General features: G+C 42.3%; 1 protein-coding gene across 3 annotated transcripts in view; it reads right to left on the reverse strand.

Moving 5' to 3' along the window:
• Positions 1 to 2,377: 2,377 nt before the first annotated feature.
• The window catches only part of LOC125466011 (KN motif and ankyrin repeat domain-containing protein 1-like), a 58,062-nt gene continuing 44,107 nt past the window's right edge, over positions 2,378 to 16,332 (reverse strand). Inside the window, exons 8-12 of one of the 3 annotated variants that reach the window (XM_048560091.2) lie at positions 13,388 to 13,607; positions 12,321 to 12,463; positions 8,647 to 8,847; positions 3,956 to 4,051; positions 2,381 to 2,738 (exon numbers count right to left, since the gene is read on the reverse strand). In XM_048560091.2, coding sequence (XP_048416048.2) covers positions 2,727 to 2,738; positions 3,956 to 4,051; positions 8,647 to 8,847; positions 12,321 to 12,463; positions 13,388 to 13,607 — 672 coding nt within the window. In that variant the 3' untranslated portion in view covers positions 2,381 to 2,726. Of the gene's footprint in view, positions 2,739 to 3,955; positions 4,052 to 8,646; positions 8,848 to 12,320; positions 12,464 to 13,387; positions 13,608 to 16,332 lie in introns of all 3 variants that reach the window. The other 2 variants (XM_048560090.2, XM_048560093.2) reach the window with 2 other exon arrangements.

The following is a 16,332-nucleotide window of genomic DNA, read 5'->3' on the forward strand; positions in this document are numbered from 1 at the left end:
CACTTGCAATCCAAATACCAAGTTATTAGATTGGCCTTGGGACCCTGAAGTCGTGCTGCCTGGCCCAGTTTCTCAGCTTGGGATCTACTGTTTTTGAGCTGGATAAGCTCAAATCTCACTTTGAAACAGTGCAGCAGTATTGATGGCAGTAGCATGTCCTGCACGGTTGAGGCAAAATAAGTTTGGGAGTATAGAGTCAGGAGACAATGCATGAGATATACACTGGATGCACTGAATCAGGTTTACATCAGAATTCAGTGTATGGCTTTGTTTATTGCAGCTGAAGTGCATTAGATGTTAATTGGATTTATCAGGGCCAGTGAGGTTTAATCTTCAATTAATATAAATTTAGTAAAATAAAGCAGAATTAACAGGCAAAAAATAGTTAAGGCATGAAAACATTTCAAGTCACGAAGTGGATTTAAAAGTAGGACCTCTAAAACAATAATTAAGCTTTAGTCTCCTGTACTTGTGAGCATTGAAGTTGGAATTCAGTGGTTGAACATCCTGCTGGTTGCAGGGATGTTGGGGCATCTGATTTAAGGTTATTCTAGGTACATTGTTTCTATTTTCTACAGGTCTCATGTTAAAACCATTGTGAAAACATGTAATATTAGCAAACATTTTTAATGCACAGATGGATATAAATGGTTATTTAATAACCTATGTGAAGACAGCTCCAAGATGAACAAAGTTGGAAACAGAATATCCAAGGCTATATCCTATTTGGCGGGCAGGCAGGGGAGGGGGTGGTGGGTGGAGGATAGGCAAGAAGGAAGTGATGTGGCACTAATTGTATTGGATCTCCTCATTAAGAAAGGGTTCTTCTATTGGATCGGAGAATCTTAATTGAAGGATCAGGATGTAGAATTTGATTGGGTGCAACTAAGACAGGCAATGAACATTGCTATAAATTATCAAATTCATTTTGGACATGGTATACATCAAAATAGCATTTCACATTAAGCTTAAAAGCAATTTGGTTTGTTTTGTAACTAGTCTTTCTGAAAGGAAAATCCTAAAGATATGTACAAGTTGTCCTGGTCGAATGAAAGAATACAAAAAATTGACAAATGATGGGCATGATGCAGTGTACTCCAAAATAAGTTGGATTGAAGGGTGATTGAAATCTGGACTAGATGAGCTTTAACCCCCGACTGTAGCAGTTGGTGGCAGTCTCAATCTTAGATTCTGGAATGATTCTTGGAAGGACTAGAAAATAGCCTCTATCTCCACTTCTTCAAAAGGCAGGAAGAATTGAGAACTACAGAAGTAAAATGTTGGAATCTATCTTAAAGAATAAACTTTAAGATGTAAAATAAGTTCTGTTGATGAATGTATGAAAGTTGACCCATCATGAATGACTATTAGATTCATTAGGAATATGATTGTCCATTTTAAAAACCATTATTAATATAGGGATTCACATTATAAAATGTGCAATATTGTGTATGGATCAAGTACAATGTACACTTGTGAAATATCATGGAGTTTGAACAATACATGGATTGATAGATTTGATATCAATAAAAGACAAGTAGTCATTACATCACCAAATATTCTAAACCAGGAATCGATACTGGTTATTGCCAGCTGTGTTGCTTATTTCTGTGGGAGAATAGTCTCTCCTGGAAGTATTGCTTCCCAGTAAGATTTCACAGATGATGTCTGGAAGCTGTCATGTTGAGAATGTCAAGCCATAAAACTTGTTGCTGGTACTTGATGGGAAAGGAGGGCCTTGTTTGAAAATATTATCTATGCATTCCTCCCAAATTAAGTTTATGGCAAGACTGGCATAATGGTAGTCCTGTTAATTTAGTGATCTAGAGGCCCAGGCTAATATTCTGTTCAAGTCCCACTATATCAACTAGTGGAATTTAAAATTCAATTAGTTAATAAAATCTGGAATTGAAAGCTAGTGGTTGTGATGACCATTAAACAATCTTTCATTGTTGTCAAAACCCATCTGGTTTTGCAAAAATAATCTCCAAAAGGAAATTTCCAGCCTTACCTGATGTGGCTTAATTGTATTAATCAGATCGACAGCAATTTCTGACATTGTGAAGAATAACTACTGATCAAAAACAATGGAATGTGGTAATAATTGTAAGCATTTCCGTGATGTCCATTTTTCATGAAGTAATCAAGTGGAATAAAATCAGTACAAATTACACAATGATTTTTACCTTCAGAACAGGAGCCAATAACTTTTTGTTTGAATTGCCATTTATCTTGCCCCTCTCCCAAAAGTCTGAATCAGATTTGGGTGCGATACTGCCTCGGAAATGTCTCCCTTGGTTGGGCAACTTCATCTGTTCTACCTTTAGTAACTGAAGAGTCCTTGCTAATCTGTTTCTAATTAATCAGCAATGATTCGAGTAGCTTTTGGTGTTTATATTCCTTTTATATAATGTAATGTACAATCTTGGGCTAGAAATGAGGCTTAAAGCATATAATTATAGAAATACAAACTAAGTCAGGTTTTTATAGTATTTTAATACAGTTTTTTGCTTCAATGTGGTTTTATTTAAAAGCATTTCTCAGGATGTTAGCAATATAAATGACAGTAAACAGCTCACTGATACATTGTGGATAATCATTAGCCAATGCCCACACTAAAATGGACATCTGGTTTCAAAAAGCTATTTGTACAGAAAGAATACTACAGGATAGGAATGACGATTGTGGCTTCAAGCTCTGTGTTCTGGGCTATAGCTGTTACCAGTTCATGGCGTGTCCTGAAAATACAAATTATCTTCATTGAAATACAGCTCACCTCATGTTGGATGTTGTAGCTACTGTAAAGAGCATCACAACTGTGGATTAAACAGCTACAATGAAATGGATAATAGCAGGGTAATCTAACTGGGAGCACTTGCTATGTTTTTACCTCTGCATGTCCCAGTGTGTTTTACAGTTAGTGAAATACAGTTTAGGAAATGCAGTAGCTAATCTAAACACAGCTAGGTCCCAAAGCAGCAATTAAATGATATGAGTATTGGTTTAGCCACTTCTCTGTCCCTTTTCAGATAGAACCATGGGTTCTGAAAGGACAGACATCTTACCTGAACGATGCCCTTACCTGACCAGCATAGCATTTCCTCAATTCTGTCCTGTAATGCCAGCCTAGCTAATAGCAGAAAATCTCTAAAATAGGATTTGAGTCCACCATCTTCTGTCTTGAGAGAACCAACTGAGCTATAGCTCCCATGTAATTGTACCTTGGCAGAGCTGCCACTGGCAGTTGAGACTAGCATGAATAAGAGTAGAGTCTAGTTTCTTGAATGTTCAAAACTGAGGTACAAAGCTAGCATCAGAACTAAGATGTCAATGACCGCTTTAGGACAAACCTGATGTAACTGAGATGGATTGTTCAGTCAGGAGAAGGCCACAGGAATAGACAGCATCAAAGGCTGAGAGGCAAATGGATAAAAATCGGATCAAAAGCATTTAATCTGTTCATGCTGCTGCAGAATATCAGAGCTGGGAGCATATAATTTGACATAAACAGAAAGTGCTGAAGAAACTCAACAGGCTGAACAGCATCTGGAGAGGAAGCAGAAATAATGTTTTCTGCAACACTCGGTTAGATTTTGATTCTGTTTTGATATCAGATCTCCAGCATCCACTATATTTTGCTTTTGCATCTGTACTGATTGCACAAGTTAGTTATCCAGCTCCACACTGTGTTAGCTATCTAATGTTGTCTGGAGTGAAAAACTGCTGGGATTTTTTCAATGACTTGTAGACGTCATGTGTAAATGTTTGCCTTTTGTTACCTTCTCAAGGGCTACATTATTTGATGTCAGGAACAGGGTTCAATCAAGCAGTGCAAATATTCTCCCAGCATCAATGAGGGAAAGTATTAGACAAAGGTAGGACAATAGCCCAAACTATCTGGCACCACCATCCATGCAAGACTGTTAAAAGTGCTGAGTGAGAAAATTTTACTGACCGACAATGGTGGCTTGAAGTTCATGTGCGCATAGAGTAAGACCGCAATGTCCTTGTTATTGGCTTCCAGGGCAACAGACAGTGCATTACTGCCATCCTATGGGAGCACAGACAACAACAGAAATGGTTACCATTTTGTCCACAGGCAATAAATGCAAACCACTGAAAAATGCTGAATATGCAAAGCATGTTTATATGAAGTATGAGCAGAAGTAAGCCATTCAGCTCCTCGTGACTGTTCTGCCATTCAGTAAGATCTTGGCTAATCTGTTTGTGTTCCAAATTCCACGTTCCTATTAATCCCTGATCACCTTTAACTTCCCCGAGCCCCACAAGAATCTATCCACCTCTTAAAAAATATTCAATGACCCCCATCCCACCGCTTAATGAGATAGGATCTGCCCATATTCATAACAGAGCCAAATATGTCTGCCCCAAAGAATTGAGGTTGGACAGGATGTTGGTGAAGCCTCTTCTGGAGTATGGTGTGTAGTTCTGGTTGCCCTGTTGTAGGAAAGATATTATTAAATTGGAAATAGTGCAGAAAAGATTTACCAGGATGTTGCTGGGAATGGAGCGTTTCAGTATAAAAATTGGCTGAATGGGATGGGACTTTTTTCTGTGGAGCGTAGGAGGTTGAGGGGTGATGTTATAGAGGTTTTTAAAATCATAAGGGGCACAGATAAGGTGAACAACAAAAATCTTTTCCTTAAGATGGGAGTTCAAAACTAGACGACATTTTTTAAGGTGAGAGGGGAACGTTTTGAAAAGGACACAAGGGGCAACTTTTTTTTTTACAGAGTGGTTCATACGTGGAATGAACTGCCAAAGGAAGTGGTGGATGAAGGTACGGTTACAACATTTAAAAGACATCTGGATAAATAGGAAAGGATTGGAGGGATATTGGACAAATGCAGGCGGGTGGACTAGTTTAGTCTGGGAATGTGTTCAGCTTGGTCTGGTTGGACCAAAAGATATATTTCCATGCTGTATGACTTTATAACTGGAAGCTGAAGAGAAGGTAACGAAGAGCAGGAGGTAAATGTGAACAGCCAGACATCTTTTTAAAAACTATCTCAACAAACAAATAATACAGTGATTTGCATATGCAAAGTGAGAGCCGATGTCATTGCTCAGTGACGGAAAGATCCAGTCTCAAAGATGGAACTGTATGTTTAGAAAATGTCGTCTTTTATTATATAACAGCTAATACACAAAGCAGACAAATGGAGGCTGGCGTCCCCTCATTCCTGGCACAGGCCTTCCATCACTACCACTCCTAGCACTGGCATTTGTCCCTGCTCTAGAAGGGACCTCTCTCTGCCTTTGCTCCCTGGGTTCAGCCTTGCCCCCAGACTTTGCCTCCCTCCCCCCAACTTCTGTCTTCCCTTTCTTCAGTCTCTGCCTCCTTTTCCTTGGCCTTTCATCAGTAGTTCATGCAATGATGTTGATAGCAAATGGCAGACAGTGACATAATTGGCACACAGAGTCATAGAGTGTTACAGCACAGAAGAAGGCCTTTCAGTCTCTGCCAATCAAAAACTGTATGTGTCATGCACACACAATGTGCAGTTGTTTCCTACACCATGACCTGTTACGTCCAGTTGATGTCATGGACCTTCTCTGTTTGCAGACCATTTTGATGTCATGGATCATCATCCCAAACTAATAAGCCCTGTTCCAGGATTGTAATAACATCTCTAAGCAGGTTGACTACAAAATATTTTGTCCGGGACATCATAATCTTGAAGGAAAGTTAAATGGAACTTTTGCTTTAAAAGAAATCTATTAACTCAGTGGCAAGCATAAGCATTCCTGAGCCAACACACTAAGAAGCATCTCATTACCTTTCCAGACGCTGATAGAATTGATGTGTGTTTTCAACCCATTTTCCACATTTCTGCTGCAGTTAGGAATTTGAAATGAAAACTCGTGTTTAACAAATCTATTTTGTGGATCTTTTGACATTGCTCTCACACAGCATTTAGGTTTCATAAAAAAGACTATTACGTAAGATTGGAGCTTATGTGAATGAGGCTGATTTATAGCTTGTGGATATTTGCAATGAATGGTAAATGCACTGAAAACAAATTCTAAATAAATGGGACATTTTCAGACTGGCCAGCTATAATCTGCAGACGACCAGAAGGATCAGTAAAGGCCTCAGCTATTTACCGAGATGAGGGGCCCAAGTGCAAAGTAAACAAGTGTTCTGATAATACAAAAGTGATTGTAACGAAGTCATCTAGCTGGACCTCTTAAAATGAGTCCCCTGACTGGAGACATTAATTTGATCAAATCAGGGAGCCCCAGATGACAGATATAAACAGAAGTGTCAGATGAAGGGTCTAGGCCCGAAACGTCAGCTTTTGTGCTCCTGAGATGCTGCTTGGCCTGCTGTGTTCATCCAGCTCCACACTTTGTTATCTTGGATTCTCCAGCATCTGCAGTTCCCATTATCTTTGTCAGAAGTTCTGTTCACTCTGAGAGCTGGCTCTGAGGGAGTGGATCAGTGTCTAAGACTTTCCACTTGTAAATAAAGGGTGACTTGGTGACAGGATACCGGCTTGTGTGGAGCTACTTCAATGGGAAGATAAGTTGCAAGGGAACACAAAGAGGCTGTGTTAGTGGTCTAGGATATGGTAGAGGGAGTGTAATGTGGAGAAGTATGAAGTTACTGACTTCCGTAGGTAAAGTAGCAGAACAGAATGTTATTTACATGGTGAGACAGGAAAATGCTAGTATTCAAAGGAATTATTCTGCATAGTACAGACAGTAATGTGTTGGGAGTAAAGATAGAGTGGATCAGGGTGTCCCAGAGGGAACAGTCCCTGTGGCAGGTGGAGAAACTCAACAGGTCTGGCAGGATGTGTAGGGAAAGAAAACCAGATTTAACACTGTGGGTCCAATATGACGCTTTTTTGGAAGTGAAGAATCGTACAGGACTCAAAATGTTAATTTTGTTTTTTTCTTCACGCATACTGCCAGATCTGCTGAATTTCTCCAGCACTTTCTGTTTTTATTGCTCATTTTACCAGATTGTTTTGGTAATGAAAGACATTTGAGACAGATTCTCTGGGTATTTGTGACTGAAATGTTGTGCAATTCCACCTGTGGAATTATTGCAATTTGTTCAACAACTTGTACTGTACATCTTTTACATTGCAAGTATTGAAGATGGGTAACTCCAAATACAAGTCACCAGCAGCTACACTACCACCAAAAGCCTTTTGGTGTCCCCACTACACTGTAAACCATCATTCAGCAGAGACATGTTAGGTCACCAGTGGGTGAAGTTTCCTAAAATATACTAGATAGGTTACAGCTAAAATTCCTCTATCATGCAATCTTCCACAATTCAGTGCAATTGAACAACATATTAGATTACAATTGTGTTTTGTTTCCTTTAAAATGCTTCCCTTGATGAATTTAGGGATGGCAACCTGGTGCAATTTTATGATTGCAGTTGTAAGTGGGTTAATCATCAATTATTATTTTAAATCACTGAAGATGACTGGAAAAAAATACTAGACCATTGCTGATGGAGGGTCTAGGCCCGAAACGTCAGCTTTCCTGCTCCTAAGATGCTGCTCGGGCCTGCTGTGTTCATCTAGCTCCACACCTTGTTATCTCGGATTCTCCAGCAACTGCAGTTCCTATTATCTCTAGACCATTTGCTCATCTTATTGGTGTGCACTTTTCTGATTAATGTAAATATTTTTGATATAAAAACATTTTCAAGTCCGCCTTCAAGTACCTGTGCATTGAGACAAAAAGTGTGATTTGCAGAGTCTCCCTGAACCACTGCAGTCAGTGGACAATTTAAATTGGGGCCATTATTAGTTTTGTAAGTGGAATCACAAGTCTTTCTGGGCTTAACTCATGTTAAATTCACTGATGTTTGCAACTTATTTCACTAGTAGACAATTTGGGTTTCATATAGATCCTCTTGGCTCTCATTTAACTTCACTTAATACACATTTATGAGCAGATGTCTTGGGATTCAATTCATTGTGATTTTACTGTAATTCAGACCTCAGCACTGATCCCCACGGCACTCCCAACCCAAAAATGACCCCACTCATGTCTACTTTCTGTCTGCTGCTAGCCAACCAATGCACTACCTATGCTATGTTATGTTACACGGTGAACTGTAATTTTATATAGTAACTTTCGATGTGCCTTCTACAAATCCACAGTTTTCCACATTTCTTGTTACTTCCTCAAAGCATTTCTACTCCAAAACCATACTGAGTCCCACAGGATAGCAGCGTGATTGATGTTTCGAGACCCCCAATGGCTTGCAGCGGACGGGTCCCCTCTTCCACCATTGGGATCATTGTACTAAGGACAGGGATGGGAAGATAGGTGGCAGACAAGCCACTTGCTGGATTTAACCTGTCCCTTCCACCCAGCACTCATCCACTGCCTTTAATCCTGCAGATGGAGTAGTGTTAATTCTGTTTCCACATCACTGAATCCCCTCTTCCTGCTGAATTTCTCATTCCAATCCTTAGCTGGTGAGTTGCCTGTCAGCAGACAGGAAAATTGTTGAAAGAACAGTATGCACGTCAGAGTGTCCCATTGTTGCTAAATCAAAGGGTGGCCTTTTCTGCACATTTTTTCAGCTAATTATTTTTTGTTATTGCTTCAGGAGCACAAGGCTCAGTGGCGACTCTGCATAAAACTTACATTATCACTCAACGAGATGTCACAATCCGGCTGGTCCAGAAGCACCTTCACAATCTCTGCCCGCCCATGCTCACAGGCACACATCAGTGCAGTGGAGCCCTCGTTGTCCTGACTGTTAACATCAGCTCCACAGCCCAGCAAGGCCTTCACCATCTCAATACGTCCGTGACTGACTGCCAGCATCAAGGCTGTCTGACCGGCCTAGAGGAACATGAAAAACACTCTTCAATTTCAGTCTCTTCTACCTGGGCCTCGAAGGTCAGTCTCACAAACGAGAACACCCTCCATACAAACCCTGCTAAATATCTGCCAATGTAGTCATGCACAAGAACCAAAGCAAAACCAGTTATTGTAATTAGTTGCAGCAAGTCTGACAGTATCCGAGGAGAGAGAAGGAGTTAATGCTTCAGGCCGATGATCTGAACTTGATGATCCTGAAACATTGCTTTCCACACAGAGTTGCCAGAACTGCTGAGTATTTCCAGAACTTTCGGTTTTGATTTTCATTTTCCAGTGCCTATGGTATGTAGCATACTGAATAGGGTACAGACCCTCTCTGATCACTTATATTTAGGATGCACTGCAGCAACCATTATTCCTTCAGCAAAAGCTTCCAAACCTGTGACCCCTACAGCCTGCAATTTCCCCTCTAAGACACACACCATCTTTGACCTGAAACAATATGTTGTTCCTTCATTGTCATTAGTCCAAAATATTGGAACTTATAGACTGCAAATATATGTTACCTCTGTGGTTCAAGAAGGCAGCCCATATGACAGCTCACAGCTCAATTAATACCGACCCAGCAAAGTGACACCCACGTCCCATGAATGAATGAATCAATTAAATAAACAGTTAGACTGCAGCTCCGGCAAAGAGCTGTAGAATGGATTTAGAGCCATACTTACAATACTTTAGGCCACAATTTAACTCATAACTCGACTGTCAGCATTTAAGGAATAGAACATGACTAATTATCAGGTTTTTTTAAGGCCTTTACTCCAGTTGAATTTCATTTCTGCCTAATGTCAAAATTCACTCATTAATATTGGACCTGGATCAGTAGGAGTTGCACAAAGTTGTGTGGCAGTCTCCAGCTCCTATGCAGATAGGAGTCAAGAAGCTGATAAAACTCTTGAGATATACATTCCATCCCTTTGAAGTTCAATCAGAAGCAATGTAAATCATCTGTAACTTTGACAATTGCAGCTGACTGTCGCTGATCCATACAATTTAAAACACATGGCAGTTTTACTAGCTGGAGGTATACCGATAACCTTTGAAGTTATAATGCGTAATAAGTTAAAAAAAAACACTTCTTTCTTTTGGAACAAGTAAGTCAAGATAACACAATATCTTCCTGAAGTTCCTACAGATGTAAAGCAATTACCTATTTGATAATATAATCCAACACAACATAATTTAATTGTCTAGGAGCAAATATCTGCAGATGCTGGAATTGGTACTGAAAACAACAAATGCTGGAGATTAGAGATAGTAGGAACTGCCGATGCTGGAGAATCTCAGATAACAAGGTGTAGAGGTGGATGAACACAGCAGGCCAAGCAGCATCAAAGGAGCAGGAAGGCTGACGTTTTGGGTTGAGACCCTTCTTCAGAAATGGGGGAGGGGAAGGGGATTCTGAAATAAATAGGGAGAGCGTGGGAGGCAGACAGAAGATGGTTAAAGGAGAAGATAGGTGGAGAGGAGACAGACAGGTCAAAGGCGGGGGTGGAGCCAGTGAAGGTGAGTGTAGGTGGGGAGTTAGGGACGGGATAGGTCGGTCCAGGGAGGATGGACATGTCAAGAGGGCGGGACGGGGCTAGAAGGTAGGAGATGGAGGTGGGGCTTGGGGTGGGAGGAGGGGATAGGTGGGAGGAAGGACAGGTTAGGGAAGCTGGGCTGGTTTTGGAATGTGGTTGGGGGAGGAGAGATTTTGCATCTTGTGAAATCCACATTGATACCATTGGGCTGCAGGGTTCCCAAGCAAAATATGACTTGCTGTTCCTGCAACCTTTGGGTGGTATCATTGTGGCCCACCTATCCCCTTCTCCCATCTCAAGCCCCACCCCCATCTCCTACCTACTAGCCTCATCCCGCCCCCTTGATCTGTCCGTCCTCCCTGGACCGACCTATCCCCTCCCTAACTCCCCACCTACACTCACCTTTACTGGCTCCAACCCCGCCTCTTTGATCCGTCTGTCCCCTCTCCACCTATCTTCTCCTCTATCCATCTTCTGTCCGCCTCCCCCTCTCTCCCTGTTTATTTCGGAATCCCCTTCACCTCCCCAATTTCTGAAGAAGGGTCTAGGCCCGAAACATCAGCTTTCCTGCTCTTTTGATGCTGCTTGGCCTGCTGTGTTCACCCAGCTCCTCGCCTTGTTATCTCAAATGCTGGAGATCACAAGGGTCAGACAGCATCCGTGGAGAGTAAACAAGCTGAAGTCAGCTGTGATGAAGAGTCATCTAGACTCGAAATGTTAGCTTGCTGTCTCTCCATGGACGCTGTTTGACCCACTGTGATCTCTGGCATTTGTTGCTTTCAGTAATTTAATTGTGTCCTGGTTAGTTGTTTCTGTTTATTTGCTAACTAATAGTATATGTTGTGAAAAATTGTTAGGTGCCTGCACAGAAAACAGTGAATAATATTCTTTGTTATTGAGGGAAAGCAAGTTCGCAAATTGCAACTCATAATGATATTGATGTTCTCTAGACTTGCTTCTGCATCAGACCATGATTGAATAACTTTGCACACATTGTTTGAGATTTTGTGCGCATCCTGATCAAGGAAGTTGATAAACCATCTGCAAATAAGAAAATCCAGGACATCATATTAATCTTTGAAAATTGTTCTTGGGTTGGGATCACTGTCAGGAAGGCTGCCATTAATTGTTCAGCTCTGAAAGGGGTTGTCATGACAGGCTTTTTTAAACCACTGCAGGGAGTGTGGTGTACGTGCTCCTCAGAGCTAGTGGAGCCTGCAGGTTTCTCACTGGACAGGAATAGAAGCAAGTCATCATCTCTTCCAAGGAGTTGTCTATGGGAAGAGGAGAGTGGGTGCTCTCAATATGCTGTAAGAAGGAAATGCTAGGATTTCTGCTAGAGTAGAATGCTGGAGTAGGATTAAATAGGATTGTGTGCTTAATTTATGAGGAGTGATGCAAACATTTAAGGAAGCAAGAATCTCATTTCATTTTTTATCCAACTCAGTGGTTTAAAGACATAAGCACAGTATGCTCCAGTCACAGTTATAGAACAGTAATTTAAGAGACACATTTATTAAAGTGAGAATGGCCTGCATGACTTCACCATTAAGCTTAGATTTCTTTTTAGGAAGGAGCTCCATTTTGCATTTCATGTTAGTTTCACACAGGTGTACCGCTGCCTGAGATCTTTTTGCCGTAGTTAAATGGGGGCCTGTCCAGTTATTGAACCTTCCTGGTGCCTCAAATGTAGTCTTGCACAAGTAAGAAATGCCTTTGGTTTGTTTGTTGGATAGAGTCAAACTTCAATGTTTGTTTGTTCCTTGACATACTGCTGTATGAAGCCAAACTGCTTCAGTGACTATGTGTGTATATAAAGATATTTTTATGGGTAAAGCATATTTTCAAAATAAAATAAGATTCATGCAAATATACTTTACGCCAATGTTAGTTTCTGCCATCGGGACTCACCTGACTGGCTTTGGCATTGACGTTTCCCAAACTAAATAATTGCTTCACAACGTTCATCTCCGCGTCAGTCTCCATTGCAGCCAGTGCAGCGAGCATAATCGCAGTGTAACCTGCCCTGTTCTGCCAGTCAACATTACAGATAGCTGAAAAATAAACAGAACAAGACACCTGATTGGTTGGCTCAGCAAGAGGAAGACTATAGATACTGCAAATTCCACTGGCACTGCAGGAACAAACGTAGGATACAGGAATATCCTTTTGTCAGAATAGACAAAAAGGAGGCTGGAAGAACACAGCCAGCTAGGCAGCATCTGGAGGAGAGGAGAAGTCATCATTTCAGGAAGAAGGGTAATAGCCAAAACTTCTCCTTTCCTCCAGATGCTGCCTGGTTTGCTGTGTTCTTCCAGCCTCCTGTTTGTCTACATTGGATTCCAGCATCTGCAGGTTTTTTTGTCTCTGCACATCAGTGTACCCATTGTAGCCGGGAATCATTTTTATTGTGTCCTTAAATCCAGTATCTGAAGCAATAACAACTGCTAGATGCAAATATTGTCCCATTAGAGAAGACGGAAGATTGCTTCAAGTTAAATAAGCTACTCACTCATCAGCGATTACATTCTGTGCTAACCTTTCGTTCTCTTCCAAAAATATGCACAAACCTTTTTTATTTCTTTCCCAATTTATTGATCTTTCAATAACATTATACCATTCAGGAGAGAGATATGTTGGGAGCTATTTTAGATGGCAGCTAGGAACAACCCCACCACACCTCCTGCAGCCCATTTTAACCCACACATGCCCATGCTTTACACACTGGCACTAAACCCACACCTGCATTACACCCCATTCACCTGCCAACAACACAAAACCCCGCATTCACCTACCCACATCCATATCAACCATTCAGACCAGTCCTGGTCCCTTAAACCCCATCTACCAGCCCCACCCAAAAACCCCACATTCACCTACCCACATTGCCCAGTCACATGCCCTCACCCTCACTCTCACCCCTGTCCCTGTGCTTCTCCCTTATGCTTTCATTAGTGAACACCAGGCATTGAGCTCACCTGTGTCCAGCAATAGCTTGACAATGCTGAAGTTGGAGTGAGAGACGCAGTAGTGCAGGGCTGTGTTGCCATTTCCATCGGACAGGTTGACAACATGTTTCAGGATAGCTGGTGACATCTCCGCAAAGGCCATGAGATAGTCAGCTACGACCTGGGGTGAGGCTGACTTCTGACTGGACACTCTGAACCATTCCTGCTGGATCGCATTCAAACTCGACATCTGCATACACACAAGAGTATCCAGGATTGCAGCTTTTGACTTTCAGCCCACCATACTGCCAACTGCTCCTCCCACCCAGAGCCTGGGCCCAGAGCTAGGAGCTGGAGCCAGCTGGCCACATGTTGCTACATCATTCCCAAACAAACCCACCCTGAACATCAACTGCTATCAGATTGAGTCTGTGTCAGCCCAGAGCAGCTAACAACCAGAAAATAAACATCTTGGATTAATCTTCACTTGAGATTTTAGTTGCTGGAAAATGCAAAAGGAACATTCATAGCAAGGGGATGTAGACTTGACTACGGGAGTTGTTAAAATTGACACAAGTGCTTGGTGTCTGGAAGCAATTATCAATACACTAAGGCTTAATGTTTGTGCAACCCCATCATAAACTGCTAATCATATTTAAATGAGACACTTTCACTGAGATTTTCATTGGAGCATCCCAGAATTCTTGAACATTGCCATTGAAATAGGGCACAGAGCAAACGACATCTCAAGGGACTCAGGAAAACTCAGGCATACAGATAGTGCACACAATCTTCCTAACCACTCCCTTACCTCCACTGCATAGCTGCCTTAAATTGGGCATAGGATATATGTTGAAATCACATATTCCAACATGCGATAAATCTCTCCTGTGAGTTTCAAACCCACATTCGCCCACATGGCTGCCCAGATCTTGTCTCTGGATTATCATCAGGAATAATACCTCTGGCAGCACAGCAAAGAGCAGCTCATGATGGAGATTGAGCTGGACTTCAGTCTCTGGAGTTGAGCTTTCCGATAATGTGTTACAAGCAAATGCCTGTGGCTGGGAAAAGTGCCAGTTCCAGGAAAAAGACAGGAAACTGCGTCTGCCCTTCACCTGAGATTCTAAATAAAGACAGACAGAGAGAGAGAAGTCCTCCAAAATGTCAGGTGCAGTAATGTGGAAACACTTATATTTCCAGAGCACCTTTGCGATGCAGTAGCAAAAATGTTGAAACTTAGAAACATACAAGCCATGTTCACACAGCAAGATCTCACAGATGTCAAATGAGATAACGGTCAGATAATCTGTTTCAGCAATACAGATGGAAGAATAAGGACCAAGACACCTGGGAGAGCTCCCTGGCTCTTAAAGATAATGCCATCCATTCTTGTACATCCACCTTAACATCTTATCTGATATGTAATGTCTCCAAATACAACATTCCCTCAGGTTTCTTTCTATATTCTTGTATGGATGTGGGCATTGCTGGAAAGCCAGCTTTCATGCCCATCCCTAATTGCCCTTGAACTGAATGACTTACTGGACCATTGCAGAGAACAGTTGATAACCAACCACATTGCTGTGGGTCTGAAATCACATGGAAGCTGGAAGGACAGCAGATTTCCTTCACTAGAGGTCATATTTGAGACAAGAATTAGTGATGGGCTCACAGTCAACATTACTAAGACTACCCCTTAATTCTAGAATTAAAAAACATCACTTCCACCAATTCCTATAGAGGGAACCAGAGTATTACCCTGTCTTGCAAATCCAGCAACATCACCACCATCTGCTCATCAGCTGCTCCGGCTCATGTGATCTCTCCCAGAGTTATCACCCTGGAACAAACACAAAGTTGCTGGAAAAGCTCAGCATGTCTGGCAGCATACATGGAAGAGAAAACAGAATTAACGTTTTGGGTTCAGTGACCCTTCCTCAAAACTGATGGTGGCTGGGAAAATGTCAGTTTATACGCAGCAAATAGGAAGGTTTGTGGGGTAGGGAGTAAACAATAGGATAGAGCCCAAAGAGAGAGAAAGACAGTTGGACAGACAAAGGAGTTGCTAACAATCAGGCTGGGAGGGTGAGTACTTGTTAGTGGGGACTGTTACTGACTATCAACAGGTTAGGTAATGGCTGGCTATGTGGCAGCAGGTGGCATGGTGGCTCAGTGGTTAGCACTGCAGCGTCACAGCGCCAGGGACCTGGGTTCGATTCCAGCCTCGGGTGACTGTCTGTGCGGAGTTTGCACATTCTCCTTGTGTCTGCATGGGTTTCCGCTGGGTGCTCCAGTTTCCTCCCAGAGTCCAAAGATGTGCAGGCTAGGTGGATTGGCCATGCTAAATTGCCGGTAGTGTTCAGGGGTGTGTGGGTTATAGGGGGATAGTTCTGGGTGGGATGCTGCAAGGGTTGGTGTGGACTTGTTGGGCCGAAGGGCCTGTTTCCACACTGTAGGGAATCTAATCAAGGCCTGGTGTGTGGAGTCGGGGGCTGGGACATGGGAGAGTTTAGACCCTAAAATTATTGAGTTCAATATTGAGTCCAGAGGGCTGTAGGGTCCCCAAGCGGAAAATGAGGTGTTGTTTCTCCAGCTTGCAATGGGATTCACTGGAACACTGTAGCAAGCCCGAGACAGATTTTGGCCAGGGAGCAGGGTGGCGCATTGAAATGGCAGGCAACAGGTAGTTCAATGTCTTTTTTGCGAGCAGAACATAGATGTTCTGCGAAGCGGTCGCCAAGTCTACACTTCGTTTCCCCAGTGTAGAGGAGACCACATTGTGAACAGCAATTGCAGTAGACTAGATTCTGGGATGTGCAGGTGAAGTGTTGCTTCACCTGGAAGATATGTTTGGGCCCTTGGATACTGGGGAGGGAGGAGGTAAATGGGCAGGTGTTGCACCCTTCGCCGGTTACAGGGCTGTGGGGAAGTGTCAAGGGTGAAGGAAGTGTGGACCAGGGTGTCCCAGAAGG

Source organism: Stegostoma tigrinum, chromosome 30 (assembly GCF_030684315.1).
Source record: "Stegostoma tigrinum isolate sSteTig4 chromosome 30, sSteTig4.hap1, whole genome shotgun sequence".
Lineage (NCBI taxonomy): Eukaryota > Metazoa > Chordata > Chondrichthyes > Orectolobiformes > Stegostomatidae > Stegostoma > Stegostoma tigrinum.